Source organism: Chiloscyllium plagiosum, chromosome 16 (genome assembly GCF_004010195.1).
Source record: "Chiloscyllium plagiosum isolate BGI_BamShark_2017 chromosome 16, ASM401019v2, whole genome shotgun sequence".
In the NCBI taxonomy this organism is placed as follows: Eukaryota; Metazoa; Chordata; class Chondrichthyes; order Orectolobiformes; family Hemiscylliidae; genus Chiloscyllium; species Chiloscyllium plagiosum.
The window spans coordinates 76148001-76172249 of NC_057725.1; the positions used below are offsets into that span (position 1 = coordinate 76148001).

Sequence of the window (24249 nt, forward strand, 5' to 3'; positions counted from 1 at the left end):
ATTCTGAAAGTTTCAATCAGATGCCCCCTCATCCTTCTAAACTCCATCAAGTATCGTCCCAGAGTCCTCAAATGTTCCTCATATGTTAAGTCTTTCATTCCTGGGATCATTCTCATAAACCTCCTCTGGACCTGCTCCAGGGCCAATGCATCTTTCCTGAGGTAGGTGCCTAAAATTGCTCACGATATTCTAAATGTGGTCTGAGCTGAGACTTATAAAGCCTCAGAAGTACATCCTTGCTTTAAATTCTAGTCCTCTCGGGATAAATGACAACACTGTATTTGCCCTTTTAACTACTGACTCTAACTAGTGACTGCAAATTAACCTTCAGAGAATCCTGGACTGGAACGCCCAAGTCCCTTTGCATGAGAGATTTCTGAATTTTCTCCCCATTTAGAAAGTAGTCCAAGCCTCTGATGGGATCTATCCCAGAATATTGAGGGAGGCAAGAGAATAAATTGCTGGAGCACTAATACACATCTCTGTATCCTCTTTGGCCACAGGTGGGGTCCCAGAGGACTGGAGAATAGTCAATGTTGTCCCATTGTTTAAGAAGGGTAGCAGGGATAATTCAGGAAGATACAAGCCTGAGACTCTCACATCAGTGACAGGAAAATTATTGGGAAAGTTTCTCAGGGACAAGATCTATATGCATTTAGAAGCAAATGGACTTATTAGCGATAGACAGCACGATTTTGTGTGGGAGAGATTGTGCCTCATTAACTTGATCGAGTTTTTTGAAGAGGTGATGACGATGACTGAGGAGGGAAAAGCCTTTGACAAGGTCCCTCACGGCAGACTGGTACAAAAGGTGAAGTCATGTGGTATCAGGGGTGAGCTGGTAAGATAGATACAGAACTGGCTTAGTGATAGGAGTCAGAGGGTAGGGATTGGAAGGATGCTTTTCAGAATGGAGGGTTGTGACAAGTGCTTGTGACACAGGGATCACTGCTGTTTGTGGTCCTTATAAATGATTTGGATGAAACATAGCTGGTCTAATTAGAAAGTTTGCGGACAATGCAAAGATAGGTGGAGTTGCCGATAGTGAGGAAGATTGTCAGAAGATACAGCAGGATACGGATCAGTTGGAGGCATGGGCATGTTTTGTACAAGTTTTGCAAAATATCCTGACTTTTATACCCCATTCATTTGAAATAAAAGCTAACCTTCCATTTGCCTTCGCTATTACCCACTGAATTTGGATGTTAGCTTTTTGTGACTCCTGAACAAAGATTCCCAAATCCGTGTTTGGTATTTTTCTGTCGTCTTTCTCCATTTAAATAATATTCAGCTCCTCTTTTCTATCTGCCACTGTGCATCACTCACATTTTCCACATAATAATGAGATTTCTATGTAACAGAAAGAGCTCTCCTATGGCCCTGACCACATGAAGTGACTGCTGTTGGACAAAGCCACACTCACATTTACTGTTCGGTCCCAAATCTGAATAGAGCCATCCTGACATGCTGCAGCAATTAATTTGCCATCCCTGCTGTACACACATGTGGTGGGAATGACCCGCTTCCCTTGCATGGAGCGTGGCTTGAAAACACTCTTATGTTTCTTCTCGTTGTTCATATCCCAAGTGCGCACCGTTCTGATAACAAAGAAGGAAAAGTTAGTCACATCTCCTTCCTCATTCTACTGCGGCATTGATATTAGCACGAATACTGTGACACTACTCCACTGGGCAATGACAATAGCATTAATGTCCCTGACTCATACTGACCAGAAGCTGAGAGTAGGAATGCCATGTGAGGTTCCAATGTACTTACGGCAGCTGGACCATACTGACGGATACTGCATAGGTGATGGCCAAGTGTTATTATCACTAGAATATTAAGCTGGAGAGCCAGGTCTGAATCCTGCCGTGGCAGATAGTGGAACTTGAAATCAATAATAATCTGCAATTATGAATCTACCCATGAGCATGTAACCATTTCTGATTGTCAGGGGAAACCCATCTGGTTCACTAATGTCCTTTAGAGAAGGAAATCTGCCAACTCTACCTGGTCTAGCCTACATGTCACTCCAAACACACAGCAATGCGGTTGACTCTTAACCACCCTCTGGGAAATTAGGGCAATAAATGCTGGTCTAGCCAGTGACACCCAAATCCCATAAATGAATTTAAACAAAAAGGAGTTATTCAGTGAAATGGCAAAACAACATGACTTTCAGCAAATGCTTGTTGAGTAGCAATCTCACCTTGGAGTCAAGGGTCATGGGTTCGGATCTCACTTCAAAGAATTGAGACTTGGGAAATATGATCATCCTCCCAAAGGATCAAAGAATACAAGGGCTAAACAGGAAAGTCATGGCCGCTATCAAATCAGCTATGCATATCAAATGGAAGGGTTGGTGCACAAGGATAAAAGGCCTGCTTCTGCTTCAAGATTCTATGCCTATATGCATATTCACAATATTTGGGTTCGAGATTAAGAAGCAACCAGGTGTAATTATGCACCAAGATTTCATTAAAAGATCTCAGTAAACAAGAGGTGGTGTGGTGGAGAAAGCCCAGTGTCAGTGTGACAATAAATTTGAATAATTCAATAGCTAAGCCAGAAGAGGAAGGGATAGAGGGGGAAATGCTGATGATTAGGGGCCTCACAGTCATCTACTGAACCGGGATGATCTCCTATCAAACACAGTTGAGCTTCTAGTTTTCTGGCCTTGGCATCCAGCTGCCTGTGTTTCCAGAGCACACCTGCCTCAGGAAGCAGTGGTCCCAGCTCCAGCCTGTTCCTGTCTCTCCATCATGAAAAGATTGGAAGCAGGCATTACCAAGAAGGAGGCAGTATCACAATGGCAAGAAATGGCCAATTCCTGATTTCCCACCTCCAGGATGAAAATCCAGGTCTGTATATTCCTCAAAACTTGCTTTCTTGACAGGAACTGTCTTGATAGACATGCTTTCAAAGAAGTTGCAGCAACTTGTAAAGGGAACAGAAGAACAGGACCAGGCCATTTAGACCGCCAAGCATATTCTCTTGTTCAATTCAGACCATTCAAAAGTGGAACAGGAGGAGGTTGATCAATGCCTGAGCCTGCACCACCATTCAGTAGGATCATAGCTGATCCAATATTCTTTATATCCATTTTCCTTCCCTCCCTCTTCATTCTTCTCCTGGTCAAGAATCCATCTCAGCCTTAAAAATACCCCTCAGCTTTCTTTGGCGAGGAGTTGTAAAGGCTCACAACTGAGAAGAAATTCCTACTTATCTCAGTCTTACATTGGCAGTTAAAGAATCATAGAATCCCTACAGTGTGGAAACAGGCCCTTTGGCCCAACAAGTCCACACCGATCCTCCGAAGAGTAGATCCCCTATTCTATTACTTTACATTCACTTGAACAAATGCACCGAACCAAGACATTCCTGAATGCCATGGGCAAGTTAGCATGGCCAATTCTCCTAACGTGCACATCTTTGGACAGTGGGAGAAAACTGGAGCACCCGGAGAAAACCCACGCAGACACAGGGAGAATGTGCATATTCCACACAGACAGTCACCTGAGTCTGGAATCGAACCCAGGTCCATGGCACTGTGAGGCAACAGTGCTAACCACTGAGCTACCGTGTCGCCTAGTTTTTTTATTCGGAGACCATGCCCTTTGGTTGGAGACACTCTCACGCGAGGCAACATCCTTTCCCCATTGACCCTGTCAAGCCCCTTAAGAACAAGATCCCTCTCATTCTCCTAAACTCCAGTTGTCAAGTCCCAACCTGTTTAGCCTTCACTCACAAGACAATCCCTCCATATCATCCTGGTGGACCTTCCCTAAACTGCCTCCAATGAAATTAATACTGAAATAGACTTGGATAAATTGTTTGTAATTCAAGCTGACAAACCACCAATATCAAATAAGATGCACTCAAGGTTTTGAAAGAAATAAGGGGAGAGAAATTGTAAGGACACTGACCATAACCTTTCAGTCTTCCAAACTCTTTCAAACTTGGAAGAGGTGCCAGAAGAACTGCAGAATTACCAGAATTATGGCCTTGTTCAAGAAAGGTTGTCAGGATAATCCAGAACAGTCAGTTTCACCTTGTGGTATGGAAGTTTCTAGAAACAATCATGCAAATGAGAAAGTGAGAATTAGTAGTTACAGAAAAAAGATGGATTGATAGGAAGAGTCAGCATAAAGAGGCAATTGTTTAACTAACTTGCTGGTGATTTTTGAAGACGTAACAGAAAGGCTCAATTAAGATAATGATACGTATTGGGTGGCACAATGGCTCAGCGGTTGGCATTGCTGCCTCACAGGGACCCTGGCTCGATTTCACCCTCAGGTGACTGTCTATGTGGAATGTGCACATTCTCCCTGTGTCATAGAGTCCTACAGCACAGAGACAGGCCCTTCAGCCTAAACTGACCAAAATGTACATTGACACTAACCCCATTTCCCTGCAATTGGCCCACATTCTTCTCAACCTTTCCTATCCATGTATTTGTCCAAACACCCTTTAAATGCTGTTAATGTACCCACCTTGATCACTTCTGCTGGCAGCTCATTGCATATGCGTACCACCCTCTGTGTAAAACAGTTGCCCCTCAGGTTCCCTTTTATTCTTTTCGTTCTAACCTTAAACTGATGCCTTCTAGTCCTCGATTCCCCAACCCTGGGAAAAAGATGGAGTACATTCACCTATCCATGTCTCATGATCTTATTCACTTATAGAAGATCCCCCTCAGTCTCCTCCTCTCTGAAGAAAAAAGTCCAAGCTTGTCCAAATTCTCCCTATAACTCTTGATCCTGGCAACATCCTTGTAAGTTTCTTCTGCACTCTTTCTAGTTTAATAACATCCTTCTTATAGCAAGGTGACCAAAACTGAACACAATAGTCCAAGTGCGGCCTCACCAATGGCCTGTACAACAGCAACATAACTTCCCAACTTCTATACTCAGTGCCCTGACTGATGAAGGCCAGTGTGCCAAAAGCCTTCTTCACTGCCCTGTCTACCTGGGACACCACTTTCAGTAAACTGTGAACCTGAACTCCAAGATTCTTCTGTTCCACTACATTCCTTAAGGCCCGACCATTCACCATGAAACTCCAATCTTGATTTGACTTTCCAAAATGCAAGAGCTCACACTTCTCTTTTTTAATCTCCATTTGCCATATCTCGACCTATTTCCCTTACTGATCAACGACCTGCCACAATTTCTGATAAGCTTTGTCACTGTCCACGACACTGCCTATTTTAGTGGCATTTGCAAACTTATTAATCTGCGTAGGTTGATACAGTGTCACACCACAGAACATAGATCAGTACAGCACAGTACAGGCCCTTTGATCCACGATGTTGTACTGAGCATTTATCTTAACCTCAGATCAACCTAACCGACATACCCCTCAATTTACTGCCATCTATGTGCTTGTCCAGCAGACCCTTAAATGTCCCTAATGTCTCTCAATCTATTACCACCACTGGCAGTGCATTCCACTCACCCACCACTCTTTGTAAAGAACCTACCTCTGACATCTCCCCTATAGCTTTCTCCAATCACCCTAAAATTACGACCCCTCCTGACAGCCATTTAGGTCCTGGGGAAAAGTCGCTGGCTATCTGCTCTATCTTTTTTTTTAAGATTAGATTAGATTACTTACAACGTGGAAACAGGCCCTTCGGCCCAGCAAGTCCACACCGCCCCGCCGAAGCGCAACCCACCCATACCCCTACATTTACCCCTTACCTAACACTACGGGCAATTTAGCATGGCCAATTCATCTGACCTGCACATCTTTGGACTGTGGGAGGAAACCCACGCAGACACGGGGAGAACGTGCAAACTCCACACAGGGGAGAACGTGCAAACTCCACTGGCGCTGTGAGGCAGCAGTGCTAACCACCAATTCTCCTGATATGCATATCTTTGGACTGTGGGAGGAAACCCACACAGACACGAGGAAAATGTGCAAACTCCACAATTCCTGAGGCTGGAATTGAACCCAGGTCCCTGGTGCTGTGAGGCACCAATGTTAACCACTGAGCCACTGTGCCGCCCTGATTTTCAGAGAAGTTAAATAGATATTTTGCATTAGTCTTTATGGTCGAAGATATGCTAAAGTAGCATCAGACACATTAGTGATGCTGACAGACACTTATGTATGCAGTTGGGGCACGAGCTTAGGACCATTATGGAACCAGCTCTGGAGGTGTGAGGATTGTCAGTAAAGTGTTCCTATTCATATTTATTAAGTGTCTACTTAGTTTATTATTCCAGGATCCAAATGGTAACAAGAATGGGATCCAGTCCACAAACACCTTTTGATTTTGTCCAGAGAAGACATTGCTCAGACTTTGGAAATGCTTGAAGGAGGTAACATCGAGGGAACTGGTCTCAGAGGACTCCGGCCGCGGTCAGTGCCAGGAAAGAAGGGTCTCATCGGGATATGGGCCAAGAGTGGAGACTGAAGAAGGGAGTACACACCCAGGAGGAGCTACTGAAGTCGTCACAGAGAGCAGTCGTGAGGCGACTCAAGCTGTTGGCGATACCAAGGAGGAGTCCGTTGGTGAAGATGCAACCGATGCAGAAAGTGTTCACTGTTGGATTCGGGCTGCAAAGAGAAACTAGACTTGAGTGGCAAGTAGAATTCCCGCCAGCAGGAAAACAAAATGGCAGGCAATTTGAAGTAATGATACTGTTTGATAAAAATGACAAACAGCAATGGTCCCAAAACAGATCCTTGCGGAACACCGCTAGATACTGTTTGATAAAGTCAGAAAATTGGATTTGATGCACAGAAGGCAAAGAAAGTGGTACAGGATATCAGCAGACCATTTCGTTTTACAGTACCATCAGCAGCAAAACCTAAGGAATCTGATACAACCAGAGAAACCAGTGGAGGAGACATTCTAACAGCTAGGCAAAATGTTAGGAAATGATTTCACACCCAAACCGCTGGTGATCACTGAACATTTCTGTTTTTAAAAACAGGTACAGCATGAAGGAAAGTCCGTCGTCCAATTTGTGGCCACCTTAAATAGGTGAACAGAATTATGCAAATTCGGAGGGTTCTTTATTTACAGAATCCCTACAATGTGCAAACAGGCCCTTCAGCCCAACACATCCCATCCAAACCCATTCCCCATTACTCTACATTTACCCCTGATTAATGCACCTAACCTACACATCCTTGAACACGATGGGCAATTTAAAGCATGGCCAATTAATCTAACCTGCACATCTTTGGATTGTGAGAGGAAACCTCACACAGAGGAAACCCACGCAGCCACAGGAAGAATAGGCAAACTCCACACAGATAGTCATCTGAGGCTGGAATCGAACTTAGGTCCTGGCGCTGCGAGGCTACAAGAGGTCAGCGTGTTGGACTCGAGAAGCCCAGTACCATGGGTGTAAGTGAGTGTGTCATAGTGCCAAAATTGTCAGGTACAACCCAAACAAGAGAAGGGGAGCCAGAAAGAAACCATCCTGAGGACGTGGCACTATGACCAGCCAGGGAGTAGCCTCATCAGATGGCAATGGCTAGCACGAGGGGACATAGCTTTAAATTGAGGGATGATAGATATAAGATAGATGTCAGAGGTAGTTGCTTTACTCAGAGTAGTAGGGGTGTGGAACAGTAGTACACTCGTCAACTTGAAGGACATTTAAATGATCATTGGATAGACATATGGACGAAAATGGAATAGTGTCGGTTAGATGGGCTTTAGACGCTAATCTAATCTTCCATGCCATTATCCAAGCCATCAATAAATAGCGAAAATAATTGAGGCCGAAAACCAGATCCTTAGCGGACACCATTGGTCACATCCTGTCAATTTGAGTGCCTACCCGTAATTTCTACTTTCTGTCACCTGATACGCAACTAATTTCTCAGTCATGTCAGTAGAGTGGCCTCAATTACATGGCCTTCTATCATAGTTAACAGTATTTTTAACGTGGAACTTCAATGAAAATTCTTTTTGAAAGTCCCTAAAAACAGTACCGAGAGACATTACCCTGTCCATGATGTTAGTCACATCTTCAAACATTTCAATGACATTTGTCAGGCATGACCTACCTGTCATAAATCCATGCTTAATTTCCCCCAGTCAACTGCAAGTTTTCAACATGTTCACATATTCCATCCTTGATTACAGACTCCAACAACTTGCCCGATTCAGATGTTGGATGAACAAGTCTGTAATTCCCTAGTTTTCCTCTTCTGCCCTTCTTAAAAAATGCAATAACGTGCAATTTTCCAGTTCAGAGGGATGACTCCTGTAACTGGAGAACTCTCAAAGATTATAGTTAGGGTGTCTACAATCTTCTACCCGACTTCATTTTACACCCTTACTAAAAACTGTCAGGTCCTGGGAATTTGTCACCCTTTAATTCCTTTCATTTCCCCGTTACCATGCTATAATGTTTTACTTACACTAATTTTATTCAAGCTCCTGCCCCAACAGACTATCAATTTCCTCAGGACCTCCTCCTCCTCCACTGTAAATACTGAAGCAAAGTAATTACTCAACATGTCTGCCATTTTCCCCATAGTCACTGACAATATCCCCACTTTCAGCCTTTAGTTGGCCAACATTGCTCCTGACCATCGACTTTCCGTTTACATATGAAATTTCTTCTTCCTGACTGATATTTCCTGACAAGCTTCTTTCCAAAATCCTTTTATTTACTTCCATAAGCTGCTTTGTGGCCCTTTGCTGGAGTTTGTATCTTTTTCATCGAGCAGGATCTGTGCTTTTTTTGCATTTTTGTAAGCCATTCCTTTTAGTTTTAAGCTGTCCCTTAACTCTTTCATTGTCCATGGCTGTTTTTGCTTGAAGTGGAGCCACTCCCTTCAGGGGTATAAACTGGCTTTGTATGTATTAAATGTTTCTATAAATATCCTCCACTGTTCATCAGCTCTTCTACCCATCAGCAGATTTTCTCAGTTTGCTGTGGACATTTTCTTGTTTCATCTCATTCAAGTTGGCTTCATAGAACATAGAAAAATACAGCGCAGTATAGCCCCTTCGGCCCTCGATGTTGCACCGATCCAAGCCCACCTAACCTACACTAGCCCACTATCCTCCATATGCCTATCCAATGCCCGTTTAAATGCCCATAAAGAGGGAGAGTCCACCACTGCTACTGGCAGGGCATTCCATGAACTCACAACTCGCTGAGTAAAGAAAATGTGTATCTTAAAACAAAACGTCACGGAAACAGCCAGGAATAAGTCTATGTTAAACCTTATGTTGTGAGACATTGTCAATCACTAATCTCATTTTAAAGTATCATGTAGAGCAAAGTGATCATATGATAGAATTCTATCAGTGTCAACACGATGTGATCACATTCAAGACTTAAATTTAAGCAATGTTAACATGGCGGTGAGAAGGATAACTTGTGGATTAGGAAATTGAATGAAAAGATGTGACAGTAGATAAGCAAAGGAAGTTTTGAAAAATTCACAATTCTCGATTGCTACGAACAATTAAATCCACTGGAAAAGTGTAGGAAAAGCTCCAAACAAGGACTGACAAGAGATGTAAGGTTAAATTGAGAAAAGAAACACCGAATTGGCCAAAAAAGAGTAGTCATTGTGTGATTTGCAAGTATGTAAAGATAAATCGGCAAAAGAATCACCGAGAGATTGATATAAAAGAGGGAGAAGGAGCATGTGAATATCCTAGAGAAGCAGATTGCTTCTCTAGAGAAGCATTTTCAATTGTCCAAAAAGACTAGGTCAGTGAAATGAATGAATTATTTTAAGAGGCATAGACAGCAGAAATTGTGATAAAGATTAAATAAATACTTTGTGACTATTTACACAGTAGCAAATAGACAAAAATAGAAGGAACCAAAGGTCTAATGAGAATGAAGAATTGAAAGTCATTAATTTTAGACGACGAAAGAAAACTAAAATCCATATACACCACATCTACCGCTTTCCCCTCGTCCACCTCCTTAGTCACCTTCTCAAAGAATTCAATAAGGTTTGTGAGGCACGACCTGCCCTTCACAAAACCATGCTGACTATCCTTGATCACATTATTCCTATCCAGATGTTCATAAATCCTATCCCTAGATCTCAAACTCTTGAAACTCTGATCCATGCATTTTGCTTAAAAATACTACATCGAACTGAGGTCGTGGTGGTCAACAGCTTTACGTTCCTAGGATGACCAACAATCTGTCCTGGTCCATCCACACTGACACCACAGTCAAGAAAGTACACCAACACTTCTCCTTCCTCAGAAGGCTAAGGAAATTTGGCACTCTTACCAATTTTTAGAGATGCACCATAGAAAGCATCCTATCCCGTTTGGTTTGGCAACTGCTAAAGCCAAGACCACAAGAAATTACAGAGAGTTGTGAAGGCAGCCTAGTCCATCACAAACCCAGCTTTCCTTCCATTGACTCCGTCTATACTTCCAGCTGCCTTGGGAAAGAAGACAATATAATCAAAGACCACTCCCATCTTGGTTACACTCTCTTCCATTGAGCAGAAAATACAATAATTTGAAAGCACATATCAACAGATTCAAGAACAGCTTCTTCCCTGCTGTTGTCAGACTTGTGAACAAACCTCTCATATATTAGTGTTGATCTTTCTCTGCCCATTCTCTATATCTGTAACACTACATTCTGCATTCTGTTCTATTACCCTGATGTACTTATGTAAGATAATGATTTGTTGGTTAGTATGCAGGAAGAGGGGGAGAGGGAGGGGGAAGGGGGAATCCATAGAAACCTATAAAATTCTAATGAGAGTGGACATGGTAGATGCAGGAAGGATGTTCCTGATAGCAAGAGAGTCCAGAACCATAGGTCACAGTCGAAAGATGGGGGTAAATCATTCCAGTCTGAGATGATGAAAAATTTCTTCACCTTAGAGAGTAGTGAGCCTGAGGAATTCGCTACCACAGAAAGCAATGTAAGATTTCAACGCATTGGATTTAGCAGTTGGCACTAAAGGGGTCAAAGGATATAAGGGAAAAGTGCGATTAAGCCATTGCATTAGGTGATCATCCACGATCATCATGAATGACAGAGTAGGCTTGAAAGGCTAAAAGACATACTCTTGCTCGTATTTTCAGTGTTCCTCTGGTTCTGTGCAATGGAGAGAGTGCAGAAGAGATTTCCAAGGTTAGTTCCAGAAATGAGAAATTTCAGAGATGAGGGTAGATTGAAGAAGTTGGCACTCTTCCTTAGAGAGAAGGCAGCAGAGAGGAGTTTTGACAGAGGTTTTCAAAATCATGAGTGGGCTGGCAAAAATAGAAAAAGGTGAAGCTATTATCACTTATAAAAAGAAAAAAAGAATGAAACAGCGCAGATTTTAAATGATGTAAGGAAAAAGTAAGCGTAATGTGAGAAAAAGTTTTTCATTGAGTGAGTAGTTAGGATATGGAATGCACTGCCTGGAAATGTCATGCAGATGAATATTTGGATAGAAATGGTGTTGAGTTTGGAACTAGCTAATACAACTGATGCAGACACACTGGCTGAATGGCCTCCTTTCTGCACCATAACAATTATGACTCTGATTCTCTAAAATTAACTAATCTTACAACGATTGCTCTTTGTGCACGATAGCTCCACATGTCTGCCACTATTGTATACTTGTTTTCTTATTTCACTCCTGAAAGCTCTGGATCTCTTTTTTTAATATTCAGCGACAGGATAAGGGCACCACTGGCTCAGCCAGCATTTCCTGTCTGTCCCTAATTGCCCAGATGGCAGTTAAGAGTCAACCATATTGCTACGGTTCTGAAGTGACATGTAGGCCAGACCATACCAGATAAGGACATTAGTGAACTAGATAGATTTTCTTGACAATCAGCAATGGATTCATGGTCATCATGAGACCCTTACTTCCAGATTTTTATTGAATTCAAATTCCACCATCTGCTGTGCAGCATTCAAACACATGCCTCCAGAAGATGACGAGGTTCTTTGATTTAATAGTCCAGCAATAATGGCCCCAGGTCATCGCGTCTGCTGGTAAATTCATGTTTAGACTGTGCCCTCTCATCAGGGCCTCCAAATCATCCCTCTCATCTAAGACTTTTAAACGAATAGAGGTAATTTCTGTCTCTCTCTCGTCTGCCTGTTCCCCTCAGTATCTTGAAAATAATATTATGGGATATACTGGTTTCTGTTCTTTGATATGTAAATCCCAGAACTTATTTTAAATTATATTCTCAAGATAGCTCAGGTTTTCAAACAGTAGATGTGAAGTCTGTCTGTGTCTCAATGCTATGTCAGATTGACAAACCCTCCATATAGTTTTACAGATTTGGAATGGCCAGTGTTGGACTGGGGTTCACAAATCACACAATACCAGGTTATAGTCCAACAGGTGGCTGATGAAGAAGCAGCATTTCAAAAGTTAGTCCAATAGGTCTATCTGGAAGCACCAGCCCTCGGAACCATGCATGCGGCAAGTACTCGTGTGACTCGGCCAACGTGGTCTATCTCATACACTGCAGGCAAGGATGTCCTGAGGCATGGTATGTGGGCGAGACCAGCAAGCGCTACGACAACGGATTAATGAACACCACGTAACAATCACCAGGCAGGAGTGTTCCCTCGCAGTCAGGGAACACTTCAGTGGTCTGGGACATTCGGCCTCAGACCTTCCGGTGACCATTCTCCAAGGTGGCCTTTGAGACAAGCAATAATGAAAAGTGGCCAAGCAGAAGCTGATATCCAAGTTCAGTACCCATGGTAATGGCCTCAACCTGGACCTTGGGTTCATGTCACTCAATAGGTGACCCCACTGCATGACAGACATCCTCATATACACACACAACTAACCCACACACCCTCTCATACATAACCCATCATACTCACACTTAACCAAGTTTACACAAACACACAAATATATACACTCTATCACATGTACTAATACCCACACGCACACACTCAAATGTAGACTCAATCTATCCCTCCTTCATGTGCACATATTAAGCTTATGGGGTGAATTGTTTTTGCAGAAATACATTTTATTTAGCTCAAAATTGCATGAAGCCATGTAAAACTCTGCTAAACTAAGTTTAAAGTCACACAGCACCAGGTTGTAGTCCAGCAGGTTTGTTTGGAGGCACTGGCTTTTGGAGCGCCACTTGATGATCAGGGAGATGGAGGAGTGGTACTCCGAGGGCTAGCGCTTCCAGGTGGATCTGCTGGACTATAACCTGGTATTGTGTGATTTTTAACTTTTGTCCACCCCAGTCCAACACCGGCAGCTCCAAGTCTGTAAAACTATACAGAGGGTTTGTCAGTTTGATGTAGCATTGGGACACAGACAGACTTCATACCTATTGTTTAAAAAGCTGAGCTATCTTGAGAATGTAATTTAAAAGAAGTCATGGGCTTCATATATCAAAGAACAGAAACCAGCATATCCCATTATAAAAGGCGAAAGTTTTAATCTAAGATTATTTATTTTATTACACTTCCATGACACTGGACACCTTTGGCTATAAATTCTGTGAACATGATCTTAACCTTCACAACTACCTGATGAAGCAGCGGCACTCTGAAAGCTAGTGCTTCCAAATAAACCTGTTGGACTATAACCTGGTGTTGTGTGATTTTTAACTTTGTCCGCCCCAGTTCAACACCTGCACCTCCAAATCATGAAAATATCAATAAGTCACTCTTTAATTTGCAAAATCTCAGGCAAACGGAAACATGGAAACACCAGGACCTGCAATTTTTCCCTTCAAGTTGCACACTATTCTGACTTGGAACAATATTGTTGTTCCTTAATTTTGGCTTAAGATTGTTAGAAAAGTTAGAATTTACTCTAAACAATACGAAGGGGTAGCACAATCATCACACAGACTCCAGCTGCTTAAAGCAGTGACTCAATAACACCAGTTCTGAGGGAAGTTCACTGGACCTGAAAGTTAGCTCTGATTTCTCTCCAGAGATGCTGCAGACCTGCTGAGCTTTTCGAGCAACTTTTATTTTTGTTTCAGATTTACAGCATCTCCAGTTCTTTCTGTCTTTAATACCAATTGCTGCCCTTTTGTCAACAATATCCACATTCCATGAATGAATAGGACAGATTTATTCCATGTTTTGTCCTATACCACATTTAGCAGCCAAATAGCAAAGAGAAAAAGCAACTTTAGTTTCGAGCTTATTTCCTTGTTCTCTTTGCAGCTGATGACTGAACCACCATAGATCTTAAGAGATTTCCAGATTCTTACCCGTCATTTGAACAAGTAACAAATTCCTCCTTGATTTTTGGATGCCAGACTCCACTATTCAGCATGGCTGTGTGTCCCTGTATGAGAAATCACTAATTAGTCATATTGTTAAAGAATCTTTGGAGAATTTTTTAAAAATCAGACATCCAGTATTCATTGCCCATCCCTATTTACCCATAGGGCAGTTAAGAGTCAACAATATCACTGTAGGTCTGGAGTCACAAGACAACCAGATCAGTTAAGGATGGCAGTTTCCTTCCCAAAAGGACATCGATGAACCAATGAGTTTTTATATCAATCAACAGTGGTTACTCGGCAACTTTTAAGATAGCTTTTAATTCCAGAATTTTATTCTACTTGAATGTGTGATCATTGTGCTTGCCATGATGGGATTTGAACCCATCCTCCCAGAAAATTAATCTGGAGTTCTGGAATACCTCTTCAGTGACATCATAACTGCACCATTGTCTCCCTTCAAAGTGCTAAAAATATCACTGAATTTTCCATTACGTTTGAAAACAATGTAGTTCAATCCAAAACTAGGGTCTTAAATTGAAACAAAGATATCCACGAAAGACATGATTCGGAGATGCCGGTGTTGGACTAGGATGTACAAAGTTAAAAATCTCACAACAGCAGGTTATCGTCCAACAGGTTTAATTGGAAGCACTAGCTTTCGGAGTGACGCTCCATCAGGTGGTAGTGGTTATGGTTAGGGTTAGGGTTAGGGTTCCCTATCGCAGTTACATCACACTGTAAATTTTTGCCATAAATTCTGTGTGTTAGGATTGAGCCCTCCTCTACCACCAGATGAAGGAGCGTCGCTCTGAAAGCTAGTGTGCTTCCAATTAAACCTGTTGGACGATAACCTGCTGTTGTGAGATTTTTATCTATGAAAGAGTAATGGCCAAGTTGGTTCTGGTATGTTGGGAAAATGTATTCAAAAATATAATGGCAGACAAGCAAAAGCTGGTATTCAAAGATTTAATACAAGATTTACAAAAAACATATATTCCTTTCAGACACAAAACTCCAGCGGAAACATGAGTCAACAGTGGCAAACAAAGGAAGTTCAAGGTTGCGTTAGATCAAAAGGTGAGGATTATAAGTGTACATTTTTTTTGATAAATTTATCATGTGCGTGCTGGTTTGTGTTCAATGTCTTGAAACATAGTAGAATTGATCATAGTAACCTGATTGCCTGAGATCTTATAGTGTCTGGAGTCAATGATGAGGTGTTGTGGTTCTGTTCGCCGAGCTGGAAGTTTTTGTTGCAAACGTTTCGTCCCCTGGCTAGGCGACATCCTCAGTGCTTGGGAGCCTCCTGCGAAGCGCTTCTTTGATGTTTCTTCCGGTGTTTATAGTGGTCTATCCCTGCCGCTTCCGGTTGTCAGTTTCAGCTGTCCGCTGTAGTGATTGGTATATTGGGACACCCCATGGGATCACCAATCTCGGGACTCATAGCAGAGGCAGTTATGCAAAGGTTAGAACAAACAGTCCGACCACAAATTCAACCCAAACTCTGGGTCAGATATGTCGATGACACGTTTGTAATCATTAGAAACACGGAAATAGAAAAAACACACCGGATCATCAACGCCACACTCACAGGAATCCGATTCACGAGGGAACAAGAAAAGGATAGCCAACTCCCATTCCAAGACGTGATGGTACAGAGAACACCAAACGGAGAATTCACTACAAGGGTATACAGGAAAGCCACACACACAGACCAAGTCCTAAACTATGAAAGTAACCACCCCAACACACACAAACGAAGCTGCATCAGAACACTATTCAGAAGGGCCACAACACACTGCAGTACGCCAGAACTGCAAAAAGAAGAAGAGGAACACCTATACAAGGTATTCACCAAAAACGGATACCCGCGCAACTTCATCAACAAATGCCTAAGAGAAAGACCACGGAATGAGGACATACCACAACCAAAAGGACTAGCCACACTACCATACATCAGCAGCATCACGGAACTGAGACAACACTACTATCATAGGGCAAGCCAGACAGAGAACAGCCAGGGAATTCCTAGAGGCATGGCATTCATCCACAAACTCCATCAACAAACACATCGACCTGGACCCAATATACCAACCACTACAGCGGACAGCTGAAACTGACAACCGGAAGCGGCAAGGACAGACCACTATAAATACCGGAGGAAACATCAAAGAAGCGCTTCGCAGGAGGCTCCCAAGCACTGAGGATGTCGCCAAGCCAGGGGACGAAACGTTTGCAACAAAAACTTCCAGCTCGGCGAACAGAACCACAACAACCGAGCTACAAATCTTCGCACAAACTTTGATCAATGATGAGGTCTCCCAGGGCCACTCCATCCCGCCTGTTGACCACTGTGCCACCACAGCGGGTAGATCTGCCCTGCCGATAGTATGTGACATGACAGAGATGATGATGATGGCGGCATGTCGGACATTGTCTTTAAGATAAGATTCCTTGAGTATGACAATATCTGTTGTTTGAGTGCTTTGAGGTGAAGCAGTTTGGAAGTAAAATGACAAGTGAGCACTCAATGAATAGCAGGATAGTAAGATGTTCAAAGGAATAGAGAGATTATGGGGTGCTTATCCACAGGTCCCTGAAGGTGAGCAGAGTAGTTAAGAATTTGGGACACTCATCTTTATCAGCCGTGGCACAAATTATAAGAGCAGGGAGGTGATGATGGAGCTGTATAAAACATTTTTTGAGAGGTTGATAGGCTCAGGTTATTTTCTACAACGCAGGGGTTGAGAGGGGACCTGACTGAGGTGTTTAGGATTTTGAGGGGCATGGACAGTGTGATCAGAAAACAGCTGTTCCCTTAAGTTGAAAGGTCAATAGCAAGGGGCCATTATCTTAAGGTGAGAGGCAGGAGCTTTAGAGGGGATTTGAGGAAATATCTTTTCACCAGAGGGTGGTGGGAAGCTGGAATGCATTGCCTGGAAAGGGATGGTTGAGATTAGAAATTCTCAGCCTTTAAAAGGTATGGATGAGCAATTGAAAAGGCCCATAACATTGTATGTTACGGCAAGTGGGCAGGACAGTGATTCAGTGGTTAGCACTGCAAAGCCGAAAGAACTGGGACCCGGGTTCATTTTCATCCTCGGGCGACTGACTGTGTGGAGTTTGTACATTCTCCCGGTCTCTATGTGGGTTTTTTCCCAGTGCTCCAGTTTCCTCCCACATTCCAAGGATGTGTGCAGGTTAGGTGAATTTGCCATGCTAAATAATTGTTCAGTGTCCAGGGACATGCAGGCTAAGTGAATTAGCCATGGGAAATGCAGGGTTGCGTGGAAAGGGAGTGGTTTTGGTTGGGATGCTCTTTGGAGGGTCGGTGTGGACTGGATGGTGCAAATGCAGTACTTCCACACTGTAAGGATTCTATGATTCTATAAATCTATGAAAGTGTTGAAAAGTGAGAATGATGTGGATAAGCGCAGATTTGATAGGGCAAAAGGGCTGTTCTGTGATGTATCACTCTGTGATTGTATGCCTCGTCTCAGTGACAGATCTCCAGTTTGAGCACATTACTAAATATAGTTAAGGCTGAGACAGAAAACGTTTTCATCTCTAAAGGAATTGAGGGATATGTGAAGCAGACTAGAAAGTGGAATTAGCCATCATCAGATAGAATGGGGCATCACACTCAGTGTGACAGATAGTCTCTCCTGCTCATGATCTGTATGTTAAGAATCTGGAGGTAGGAGAGCAGCATGATGGCTCAGTGGGTAGCGCAACTGCCTTACAGCACCAGAGACTTGGGATCAATTTCAGCCTTGGACTATTTGTGTGGAGTTTGCACATTGTCCCCGTGTCTGTGTGGATTTCCTCCCACAGTACAAAGATGTGGATTGGCCATACTAAACTGCCCATAGTGTTCAGGGTTGTGCAGAATAGGTGGGTTAGCCATATAAATGTGGAGTTACGGGGATAGGGTGTGGGTCTAGACAGCATCCGAAGAGCAAGCAAGTCGACATTTCGGGCAAGGAAGACTTGAGTTGATCTGATGGAACATGTGCAGGAACTGAGGAACCTTGGTGTATATGTGCATAAATCATTGACGAGGGTGACTGGGCCAGGTTCAAAGTGCAGCTAATAAATCATATTATATTATTTGTTCTATTAATGCTGCATGGGAAATAAAGATAAAGATATAGTGATAACTTACATAGAACACTGGTTCACCCTCAGAGTATTGCTCTCAGTTTTTGATGCTATGTTTAAGAATGACGTGAAGGCATTGGTAAGAATGCATGGTCCCAGGGATGAGGAACTTCAGTGACATGGAGAGATTGTAGAAGTTCGGAGCATTTTCCGTGAAGAAGGTCGAGAGATTTGATACAAGTGTTAAAAATCATAGGGGCTCTGAGCAAAGTAGATAGTGTTTCAATTAGTGAAAGGAATGAGAACAAGCGGGCACAGATATAAAGTAATCAGCAAAAGAAACAAAGGTGACAAGAGAAGGAACTCTTTTAAGCAGTGAGTGGTTAAGGTCTAGATGCACTGAAAGTGAGTGTGGTAGAGACAGATTCAAGAGAGTACTGGCTTCCTGAAAAGAAAGAATCTGCAGCACTATGGTGAGAAGGTGGGGGAGTGTGACGAGGTGAATTGCATTTATGGAGAGCTGGCCTCTATCTGCATTAGAAACATAGAACTGAAGAGCAGGAGTAGGCCAGTCACCTCTTCAACCCTGCTCCATCATTTAATATGCTCATGGCTGCTCTGGTGTGGTCTCACCAAGGCCCTGTATGTCTGCAGTAAGACATCCTTACTTCTGAAGTAAATTTCTCTTGCACTGCATTATGAATTGCTTGCTGCACCTCACTGTCTAATTTCATTTACTGGTATACAAGGACACTCAGATCCCTTTGTACATCCACGATTCCCAATATATCACCATGTAAATAATACTCTTCCTTTTCATTTGAAGTGTATAATTCCACATTTAGCACATTGTACTGCATCTGCCATGAATTTGCCCAACCCCTTTACCTGTCTAAATCACTTTAAAGCCTCCTTGCATCCTCTTCACACTCCTACCCAGTTCTATCATCAGAAAACTTGGAACTGCTGCATTTAGTTTCCTCATCTGAGCCATGGAGTCATAGAGATGTACAGCACGGAAACAGACACTTTGGTCTAACTCGTCCATGCTGACCAGATATCTTACATAAATCCAGTTCCATTTGCCAGCATTTGGCCCATATCCCTCTAAACCCTTTCTTTTCATACACCCATCCAAAGAGTACAAAGAACATTCCAGCACAGGAACAGGTCCTTCGGCCCTCCAAGCCTGTGCCGATCCAGATCCTCGAACTAAATCTGCCGCCTATTTTCTAAGGATCTGTATCCCACTGCTCCCTGTCCATTCATGTATCTGTCTAGATACATCTTAAATGATGTTATTGTAGCTGCCTCTACCATCTTCGTGGTCAACGTGTTCCAGGCATCCACCATCCTTTCCATGTATATCTCCCCTAAACTTTTCCCCTCTCACTTTGAACTCGTGAACCCGAGTAATTGAGTCCCCCACTCTGGGAAAAATATTTCTTGCTATCCACCCTGTCTACAGCTCTCAAAATTTTGTGGGCCTCAATCAGGTCCCCCCTCAACCTCCTTCTTTCCAATGAAAGTAATCCTAACCTATTCAACCTCTCTTCATGGCCAGCACCGTCCATACCAGGCAACATCCTGGTGAACCTCCTCTGCACCTTCTCCAAAGCATCCACATCCTTTTGGTAATGTGGCAACCAGAACTGTACACAGTATTCTAAATGTGGCCGAACCAAAGTCTGATACAACTGGAACATGACCTGCCAACTCTTGTACTCAATACCCTGTCCGATGAGGGAAAACATGCCGTATGCCTTCTTGACTACTTTACTGACCTGCGTTTCCGCCTTCAGGGAAGAAGGGACCTGAACCTCTCTGTACATCAATTTTCCCAAGACTTTTCAATTTACTGTATAGTTGGCTCTGGAGTTGCATTTTTCAAAATGCATCACCTCGCATTTGTCCGGACTGAACTCTATCTGCCATTTCTCTGCCCAACTCTCCAATCTATCCATATTCTGCTGTATTCTCTGACAGTCCCCTTCACTATCTGTTACTCCACCTATTTTAGCATCTCTGCAAACTTGCTAATGAAGCAAACTACACCTTCCTCCAAATCATTTATGCATATCACAAACAACAATGGACCTAGCACGGATCCCTGTGGGGCATCACTGGTCATCGGTCTCCATTTTGAGAAGCTCCCTTCCACTACTACTCTGTCTCCTGTTGCCCAACCAGTTCTCTATTCATCTATCTACAACACCCTGCACCCCATGCAACTTCACCTTCTTCATCAGCCTACCATGAGGAACCTTATCAAATGCCTTACTAAAGTCCATGTATATGACATCTACAGCCCTTCCCTCATTAATCAACTTTGTCACCTCTTCACAGAATTCTATTAGGTTTGTAAGACGTGACCTTCCCTGCACAACACCGTGCTGCCTATCACTGATAAACCCATTTTCTTCCAAATGGGAATAGATCCTATCCCTCAGTATTTTCTCGAGTAGCTTCCCTACCACGGACGTCAGACTCATATGTTTGTAATTAACTGGATTATCCCTGCTACCCTTCTTAAACAAGGGGACATTAGCAATCTTCCAGTCCTCTGTGACCTCCCCTGTTTTTAAGGATGCTGCCTAAAATATCTGTTAAAGCCCCAGCTATTTCCTCTCTCACTTCCCTCAGTAACCTGGAATAGACCCCATCCGGACCTGGAGTCTTGTCCACCTTAATGCCTTTTAGAATACACAATACTTCCTGCCTCCTTATGCTGACTTGACCTAGAGCAATCAAAAATCTATTCCTAACCCCAATATCTATCATGTCCCTCTCCTCGGTGAACACCGATGCAAAGTACTCATTAAGAATCTCACCTTTTTCTCTGACTCCACGCATAACGTTTCTCCTTTGTCCTTGAGTGGGCTAACTCTTTCCCTAGTTACCCTCTTGCTCCTTATATATAAAAAACGGCTTTGGGATTTTCCTAACCCTGCTCACTAAGGATATCTTCTGATCCCTTTTAGCCCTCATAAAACCTCATTTCAGATTGGTCCTACATTCCCGATATTCTTCCAAAGCTTCATAGAACATAGAAGACAGTGCAGTACAGGCCCTTCGGCCCTCGATGTTGTGCCGATCCAAGCCCACCTAACCTACACTAGCCCACTATCCTCCATATGCCTATCCAATGCCCGTTTAAATGCCCATAAAGAGGGAGAGTCCACCACTGCTACTGGCAGGGCATTCCATGAACTCACGACTCGCTGAGAAAAGAATCTACCCCTAACATCTGTCCTATACCTACCACCCCTTAATTTAAAGCTATGCCCCCTCGTAATAGCTGACTCCATACATGGAAAAAGGTTCTCATGGTCAACCCTATCTTAACCCCTATAATCTGTCTTCAGTCGCCTAGACCTCATGTATGCATCCTTTTTCCTCTGAGCAATTCTCACAATTTCACCTGTCATCCATGGTTCCCTAATCTTGCCATTTCTATCCCCCATTTTCACAGGAATGTATCTTTCCTGAACACTACATCAATCTCTTTTAAAAAGCTTCCCACATATCGAATGTGGATTTTCCTTCAACAGCTGCTCCCAATCTATATTCCCATCTCCTGCCGAATTTTGGTAACGTTGGCCTTCTCCCAATTTAGCACTCTTCCTTAAGAACCACTCTTGTTTTTGTCCATGAGTATTCCACAACTTATGGAATTGTGATCACTATTCCCAAAGTAATCCCCCACTGAAACTTCAATCACCTGGCCGGGCTCATTCCCCAACACCATGTTCTGTATGGCCCTTTCCAGACATGGAGTATTTACATACTGCTCTGGAAAACCCTCCTGAATGCTCCTTACAAATTCTAGTCCATCTAGACCTCGAACACTAAATGAATCCCAGTCAATATTGAGAACATTAAAATCTCCTATCACCACCATCCTGTTGCTCCTACGTCTTTCCATAGTCTGTTTACATATTTGTATCTCTATCTCTCACGCTTGCTGTTGGAAGGCCTGTAGTACAGCCCCAACATTGTTACCGCCCTCTTCCTATTTCTGAGCTCTGCCCTTATTGCCTTACTGCCAGAGTCCTCCATATTGCCCTCCTTCAGCACAGCTGTGATATCGTCTTTGACCAGAAAGGCAACTCCTCCAACCCTTTTACCTCCTTCTCTATCCCGCCTGAAGCATCAATATCCTAAGATATTTAGTTGCCAATCATGCCCTTCACTCAACTGAGTCTCAATAACAGCAATAACATTATACTCCCAGGTACTAATCCAAGCCCTAAGTTCATCTGCCTTACCTAATACACTTCTTTCATTAAACAAATGCGCCTGAGACCACCAGTCCCTTTGCATTCATCATTTGATCCTTGCCTACTCTTCCCCTTAGTCATGCTGACTTCATTATCTGTTTCTTTACAGGCTTTAGTTGCTACCTCCTTCCTGTCAACTAACGTCCTCAGTTTGTTTCCATCCCCATGCCAGATGCTGTTTCAATGTTTTATTGTACCAGCCTCCACCACTTCCTCTGGCAGCTCATTCCAGACATGCACCACCTTCTGTGTGAAAATGTTGTCTTTCAGCTCCCTTTTAAATCTTTCCCCTCTCACCTAAAACTTATGCCCTCTAGTTTTGGATTCCCTCACACCAGGGAAAACATATAGAACACAGAACATTACAGCACAGTACAGGTCCTTCGATCCTCAATGTTGCGCCAACCTGTGAAACGAATCTGAAACCCATCTAACCTGCACTATTCCATTCTCATCCATACTCTTATCCAATGACCATTTAAATGCCCTTAAAGTTGGTGAGTCTACTATTGTTGCAGGTAGTGCGTTCCATGAGGCACTACTCTCTGAGTAAAGGAACTATCTCTGACATCTGTCCTATATCTATCACCTTCAATTTGAAGCTATGCCCGGTCGTGATAGCTATCACCATCCTAGGTGTTATGAAGAAGTGTGTGTACTGTACCTTTAAGAGAGTTAAAAGCTAGCAGAACTATCTAACACAGCGCCAAGTGTTCTGAACAAGATGTAATGTAATATTTGGTCGAACAACTCAATTAGTTGGTTGCCTGGAGATGACAAAACAAATTTGAATTAGGCCAATCAATTTAAATTATACCCTGAAAAATACCAAACTCCAATGAAGTTTGCATTTTGTTTATTGACGATCTGAAAAGCCAATGACACAATCCGATACTTTGCTGGCATAAGACCGGGGAAAAGTGAACGGTTTGGAGGAGAACTGCCAAGCCACCAACCAATGCAGGCTGCCCGGAGAATAGCTCTCTTAAAGGTACCTTTATTGATCAGTAACCTGTGAAACAGAAATCCCAAAGAAAAAGAAGAAAAGGAAGAAGTAAAGAGAAGATTCAACATCTGGTTGATTTTGAAAATTTGAATTTTGGTAAATCTTAATTAGGGATTTTATCAGACTAGTATTGTAGAAGAGAAAGGAAAAGATAGGTTAGAGGAAGCAGTTACATAGAACATTACAGCGCAGTACAGGCCCTTCGGCCCTCGATGTTGCGCCGACCAGTCATACCAATCTGAAGCCCATCTAACCTACACTATTCCATCTACGTTCATATGCTTGTCCAATGACGACATAAATGTTCTTAAAGTTGGCGAATCTACTACCGTTGCAGGCAAAGCATTCCATACCCTTACTACTCTCGGAGTAAAGAAACTACCTCTCACATCTGTCCAATATCTATCACCCCTCAATTTAAAGCTATGCCCGCTCGTGCTCGCTGTCACCATTTTTGGAAAAAGGCTCGCACTGTCCACCCTATCTAACACACACACAGACCAAGTCCTAAACTATGAAAGTAACCACCCCAACACACACAAACGAAGCTGCATCAGGACACTATTCAAAAGGGCCACAACACACTGCAGTACACCAGGACTGCAAAAAGACGTCGACCTGGACCCAATATACCAACCACTACAGCGGACAGCTGAAACTGACAA

The 24249-nt window shown here is 43.0% G+C and overlaps 1 protein-coding gene across 1 annotated transcript in view; it reads right to left on the reverse strand.

The window, feature by feature from the left end:
* The window catches only part of LOC122558023 (WD repeat-containing protein 70), a gene marked incomplete at its 5' end in the record, with an annotated part of 164961 nt that overhangs the window by 105127 nt on the left and 35585 nt on the right, over nucleotides 1-24249 (reverse strand). The window contains 2 exons of the mRNA XM_043706357.1: nucleotides 1424-1598; nucleotides 14180-14256. Coding sequence (XP_043562292.1) covers nucleotides 1424-1598; nucleotides 14180-14256 — 252 coding nt within the window. The remainder of the gene's footprint in view (nucleotides 1-1423; nucleotides 1599-14179; nucleotides 14257-24249) is intronic.